Source organism: Triticum dicoccoides, chromosome 7B (genome assembly GCF_002162155.2).
Source record: "Triticum dicoccoides isolate Atlit2015 ecotype Zavitan chromosome 7B, WEW_v2.0, whole genome shotgun sequence".
In the NCBI taxonomy this organism is placed as follows: Eukaryota; Viridiplantae; Streptophyta; class Magnoliopsida; order Poales; family Poaceae; genus Triticum; species Triticum dicoccoides.
In genome coordinates, this window is record NC_041393.1 from 90,322,810 (window position 1) to 90,329,469 (window position 6,660).

General features: G+C 51.5%; 1 protein-coding gene across 1 annotated transcript; it reads right to left on the reverse strand.

The window, feature by feature from the left end:
• Window positions 1-5,745: 5,745 nt before the first annotated feature.
• LOC119337627 (homeobox-leucine zipper protein ROC8-like) lies at window positions 5,746-6,432 on the reverse strand. The gene is made up of 3 exons (XM_037609795.1): window positions 6,323-6,432; window positions 6,072-6,189; window positions 5,746-5,967 (listed from the first exon to the last, which is right to left on the reverse strand). Exons 1-3 carry the CDS (start codon window positions 6,430-6,432, stop codon window positions 5,746-5,748), a joined length of 450 nt encoding a protein of 149 aa, XP_037465692.1.
• Between the last annotated feature and the right edge of the window lie 228 nt (window positions 6,433-6,660).

The following is a 6,660-nucleotide window of genomic DNA, read 5'->3' on the forward strand; positions in this document are numbered from 1 at the left end:
ATACAACACTTTAACTACATATTTCCATACATATGAAAATCCAAAGATAATAATTAAGGTTCACACAATTCATGAATATTACAAATTCAGAGTTTACAAACCAAATAGTCAAAGTCAAACACGCAAACGAGTTTTAATGAATTAAAGAGAATGATAAAAGCACAACTATGAAGTGCTATGGAGTTGCTGCTGATGCTCAGCAAGATCATCTTGAAGCTGGGTGTGAACTTCTCGATTCTCGATGCTTCGATGTGTTGTGATGAATATCGTTATCCTGTTTGCATCATTCTCTGGCTCAACAGGATCCACATTGGAGATGTACCAAAAGTCTTGTGGGATGCCTCTCTCATCTTCAATCATCATGTTATTCAAGATGATGCAACATGCCATTATTTTCCATAGGACCTTGGGGTTCCAATACTTGGCAGGGCCCTGAATAATGCCAAAGCGCTTCTGAAGCACACCGAAAGTCCTCTCCACATCCTTCCTTGCCGACTCTTGATGCATTGCAAAGTGAGATCTCTTGTTCCCTTTGGAACTTTGGATTGTCTTGACAATGTGGACTATGGAGGATAGATGTCATCTAAGAGGTAGTAACCTAACATGTACTAACACCATATATAACATACTCCCTCCGTCCCAAAATAAGCGTCTCAACTTTCTACTAGCTCTAGTACAAATTTGTACTAAGCTCAAGACACTTATTTTGGGACGGAGGGAGTAGTTGCAAGGAGGGGCATCTCCGGCAACAATCCTAGCGAACAGTAGTGATGCCGACAACACATTCTGGTTATTATGAGAGCCAGGGAATCCAAAGAATGAATGTCAAATCCATCGATCCTCCAACGCAACAGCCTCAAGAATGATTGTTGGATCTTTGGAGTGGCCTTTGTACTACCTTTCCATCCTGTAGGGCAATTCTTCCATATCCAGTGCATGCAATCAATCGATCCAAGCATCCCAGGACATCCTCATTCGTCACTCACTCCCAAGAGCCTCTCGTTGTCTTCATCGGTGGGCGCCTTCTAGTACTCCGACCCAAACATCTCAATCATGAATTTTTTGTACTTTCGAGCGGCCTCCAAGATTGTATCTTCTACCACGCGGGCATATTCGTCAATGGCGTCGGCCAAACACCCATAGGCGAGCAATTGAACAACCACGACACACTTCATCAAAGGGCTCACACCGGTCTCTCCGGATGCACTCTTCCTAAGTTTGAACCAATCATCATGCTTCTCCACATCTTTGACAATGGTGATGAAGGGAATCGTGTGCATCCAAAACCGCCGAAAAAATACTTCCCCGGACAGGTTGCATCAAGGTTAAAGTAATCCCTCATAATCTTGGCATGTCCCTCCATTCTATCCCGATTGATGTGCATATGGCCGAATTGTGATCCTACGCCCGGCCGCCGAAAATCCCCATTGAAGATCGTGGCAATGACCATTTCCAAGTTGTCAGCATGTTGTTCCTCCTCATTCGATGAAGAGTCATCGAAGTTCAACTCCCTCAACCTCTTCATCTACACTAGAAATGACAAGGTTCATTCAATAGCCAAAAGGAAAAACAAGGTGAAAAAGCACAAAAAACTCACCTAGGTAATCCGTCAAACACTTGAAAGTCGGCAGAAGTGTCATGGCCGGCTGGCGATGTCGAGCCGATGCCCAAGTAGCAAGTGGTCGGTGGGACTCCGAGATGGCCGACGGCCGATGGAGGGGATTGGAGGAAGAAGATGCGGTGTGTGCTTCCAGCGACGAGATCGGTGCGGCGGCAGCGACGGCGATAGAGCTTGATTCCAGCGAGGGCACCGACCGACGAGCGTCTCGAAGAAGGGCAGGAGGGCAGCGGAGGCAGCGGTGTGTCGGCGGAGGCAAAAGATGGTCCTCGGAGGCAACGCCGGTGACGATGCGGCGTGGGGTGGAGCGCAAAACTTTTACTCCACGGGTGGGCGGCCAAGTATATTTAAGAGTTGGGGCAGCTCCAGAGTAAACAAAATTACTGCTCTAATGGTGATAGGGGATTGGTTACGTGCGGTTTAGAGGAGGAAAACCAAAATTTTACTCCTCTAACACCTTTTAAGGGATCTGTTAGAGATGCTCTTGGAACGAATCTTTCTAGCCGTGTTAGCCTTATTTTGCAACCATATGGAAACATATGTGAAGATTTCATGAGAAGGTATGGAGCTGAAAGAGCAACAATCTTATAATGGAAGACATATATGTGATACCGTGCCCTGTGCGGTATGCAGTGTATGATCGATAAGCCACACTATCTGTTGAGTATATGATTATTAGGAAGTATATGATAGATTAGGATTTGGTCCTGCCTTATCTTGTACTCAAAGTTGGTCATTGTATTCTTATATATAGGCCCACAAGGCTTAAGCAATACAACAACTATTCCACCAATCCTCTCTATCCCTTCTAACATGGTATCAGACTAACCGATCCAACCCTAGCCGTCGCCTGCCGCTTCCGCCCCGCGAGCCGCCCCCGGGACGGTTGGCCTCCATGACCGCCGCCGGGGGCCGTGCCGCCCATACCTAGGGTTCGTCCGTCGGTCGTGTTGATCGGCTGCCCTAGAGAGTCTTTTCCTGGAGCCCTTGCTACAGGTTTTCTCTCTCCCGCCGGTCACCTTGATCGGTGGTTTTCTTTTTGGTTTTCCGATCTATGCTTGATCTATTTGCGTCGTCTGCCGCCGCCATTGGCTCCCTCGTGCCTCTACTTCAACCCCGTCATGACCAGCCAGCCTCTCCTCCAACTCGGCGGCCACGCGCGCCGAGGCGGCCCGTCAGGGCCAACTGCCATCCGCACGTCGGCCCGCACGTCGCCCTGCTCCGACCGGGACTCCTGCAGCACCCCGACCCGGCAGGCTCGCGCCATGCGGCATCCCATCATAGCTGTTGTTCGTGCACCGGCCCGCCCATCGATTCACGCCACCCGCCTCCGCCGCGTCTGCACGCGGCCCTGCGGTCTGCCTCGCCGGTCTCGTCCCCGGCTGCGTCGGACCAACTGCGTCAGGCTCGTCGGCTGCCTCAGCTCAGGTGCTGCTGCTATGCCGGTCGCTCAAGCCTCGCTGCCCAGGCGCCGGTGCTGTTTTGGCATCCCAGGTGCCGGCACTGGCGTGCTCGTCTGCACGTCGTCCCATGCAGTCCATCATCGTCGGCCTCATCTTGGACTTCGCATCCACCTTGCCTCCATTGAGCGATGCCCCCGACCTCGCGCGCGATCGGCTTGATCACCCGCTCGCCGCTGTGATCCGCCCCATCTACGCCGCGCGATTGACTTAGACCGTCGATTGCGCGCGCCTCCGTAGGTCCTGTGAAGAACGTCTCCGAGTTCAGCGCGCCTCTCCACCGATCGAGCATCGGGCTGGTGCTGCCTCGCCCCGTCGGGCCGCAGTGCCGCTGCCCCGTGGTTCTCCTCGCGACTGCATCGACTCGTGCATCGCCGTTGTGCCGCCCCTTCGGGACGTAGTGCCGCGATAAGTGGTCTCGCCGCCGCCCCGAGGCCGTCCCCGTGGTTGCACCGACCCACACTCCGCCGCTGCGCTGACCCTTCGAGCTGTATCGCCGTGGCCCGCGGTCCCTGCCGCTGCCCGGAGGTCTCTCGCTGTCGCCCCGACCTGCCCGCCGCCGCTGCATCGCCCATTCGGGCCATAGCGCCGCGGCCCGTGGTCCGCCGACGTCCCCGCGCGTCGACCTGTTGTGGTATGTGCCGCGCCGTCGCGCCGCCTCCCTTCGCGGGAACGCCAACGTCCGCGCCAGTCTTCGTCACGCTGTCGGGTTGCTCGCCTACTTCGAGCACCGCCACCGCGCTACTAACCTAGCCGTCGTCGCCGCCGTTAGGCCGCCGCCGCCGCTACCTCTGTAGCTGCCGCCGCCCGTCCACCCCCTTAGTCTTCGTCCAAGCACTAGCCTGTCGCCAGCGTCATCGTCATCTACCCCGACCACTTCGTCTAGTCTGACCACCGTTGGTGATATCGCCCCCCATGTCGATTGGCGCCACAACCGTCGTCGAGTCTTCTTCTCTGCTGGCCCTCCGACTCATCGACATGGCATACAGCTCGTGCAGGTCCCTCGTCTATGCATGCCCGGTGCTGGCAACACCGATGCGTGCCTTCGTCCACGACGTGTCCCCGGGCCTGGCAAGCCTGGTGCGGTGTTTCGTCAACTTCGTCTTCGTTCGTCTACGCATGCTCGGTGCTGGCAACACCGACGCGTGCCTTCGTCTAAGACGTGTCCCCAGGTCTGGCACACCCAACGCGACGCGTCGTCAACACTATCCATCAGCTGGTCTGCAATGTTGTTTGAACTTTTTTGTGTGCATGCGGTATGGGAGCTGCGGTTTTGGGATGAACCTTTGCTTTTGTTTTCCTGCATTGTGCCTTAGATGATGTTTTTATGTTTTGTTCCGTTATATTCCCTCCGTCCCAAAATTCTTGTCTTACATTTGTTTAGATACGGATGTATCTAACACTAAAATGTAACTAGATACATCCGTATTTAGATAAATTTAAGACAAGAATTTTGGGACGGAGGGAGTATTTTGATAGTGGAACCCGGTCCATGCATGGATCCTATGGCTATGGAAAAAAAAAGCTAGTCTACATGGCGCCATGTGCCATATACGATGTATTGTAGCTGAACTTGCACCAACCTGTCATGGAGTGCTACATCCTGCACTAATAGTTATGAGAACGATGTGGTATAATATCAAAGGTACTCTATGCCTCCATCAGGGACGTCGAGTTACAAAAAATGTTTGAGAGTGGGTTTTCCGCTCCCAGATGCCCCCACACCCTCTATGAACAATAAACTAAAGAAAAATAGAAAAAAAATCAAAAAGATCTGAAACTTTGCAACGCCAAACATGATCAACCTTTCTAGGTGCTTGCAAGTTTTCATGCCAAACAACCATTCGAGGAGCTCTGCACAAGAAAAAGATTTCAATGCTTGAAGTTTTGAGCACTTTTAGCACTGAAATTTGAAACTCATGATATTCGAGGAGCTCTACATGATATTTTGTTAAGAAAACTTGCAAGAACCTACCTTGTTTGACCATATTTGATGCCGCAAAGTTTTAGATTTTTTTGAATTTACTATTCATAGAGGGTGTAAGGGCACCCGGGAGATATCACACATTTCTCGAAATGTTTTTGTTTGATGAGAAGGACCCAGAAAGCTGCGGTCAATGTAGGGAAACCCATCAATCTTAGTCTCTTAGACAAGTGACCTGTTCCTTGTCTTTGGCGTGTTAGATCTCTATCCACTTTCTCTGATGTGATGAGCTTCTCACGGTCTCACCTCTAACAGGGGTGACGCCGCGGAGAGGAACTGAGTAGGCGCGTCCTGCCGGCCGGCGATGCAGGACAGTAGTCACAACTAGTAGTATATCGAAGGAAGCGGAAGTAGCAGATCGAACCGGTTTTTCATGAAATAATTTGATACATCGAATTGAATAGGTACAAGACTTCTTCGGCAGTTTGTGTAGCCACAGTCCTCATCACTTACAAATTACAACACAAAGGCACAACAAATTGCCCCGTGGTTGGGTGGAGATCTGAAAACCAAGAATCAGGAGCAAATCATAACTCTTATTCAAAACCTTGTAGTCTATTCCAACTTATGCAAATGTAGAGCTAGAGCTAGAGCTCATCTTGGAAAGTTTCAGATTTTTTCCTTCCTCCTCCATAGTTCCGGCAAAGAAATGGAGGAGGAACGTCGACATGCAAAATGTAGAGCTAGAGCTCATCTTGGAAAGATGTGGCGCAGCGGAGGGACCCCGCCTTGAGGCTAGCGTTCTCCTTATTGAGTTCCTCCTGCTGGTCGATGTAGTGCTTGGCGATGCAGTTGGGGTTGAGGCAGATGAAGTTCTTGAGCACCTCCCGCATGACCATGTTCTCGGACAGGATCCTCCTGTTCTCCTCGCGGAGGAAGAGGTTCTCTGCCCGCTCGTACTCAACCTGCCATGCCATCATACAGATTCCATCACCCAGGTAAGGCTCGAAAAAATGGAAGAAAGGAAAACTATGGAGCAATCAGAGAGATCCAGTATTCCAGTTCATACCTTCATTTGTGTACGGTGGTTCTGGAACCAGGACCTGATCTGCTTGGTCTCCAGGCCAAGCTCGCGCCCAAGCTGAGCGCTCTGGGTATCATCGGGGTAGCCGCACTTCTGGAACGACCTGCGCGTGCACACTTACATATATGCTTTTTTAGTTTCTACCGATCTCTAGTATGAAGATGCATAGAATAGCAAATAATTAACACGAGAAATGGACAAAAAGGAAGAAGATATTAATGGAGATTAGAACCTACTCCTCCAGCTTTTTAGCCTGCTCCGGTGTATGGCGGCGTTGCCTCTTCCGGCCCTCCTGCAGCTGCTGCTGGCTGTCGGAGGCCCCCTCCTGGTGGTCGCCCAAGTCCATGGCTCTCGCTCGCTATTTCTCGGACTCGGAGGCTGGCTATAGGAGGAGAGGAAGGAAGGGGAGCGATGGCCTTTTGCTCTGATGTGCGATCCCTCCTGGCCCGTGCTCCTATTTATATAGAAGCAGTGGTGCTGGCGCGTGCACATCCCTCCAGGCAAGGCGATATATGGCGAAATTAATTTTGGCACTCACTGTCACTGCCAGACCATCCCTATCTCGTTTCCTTCC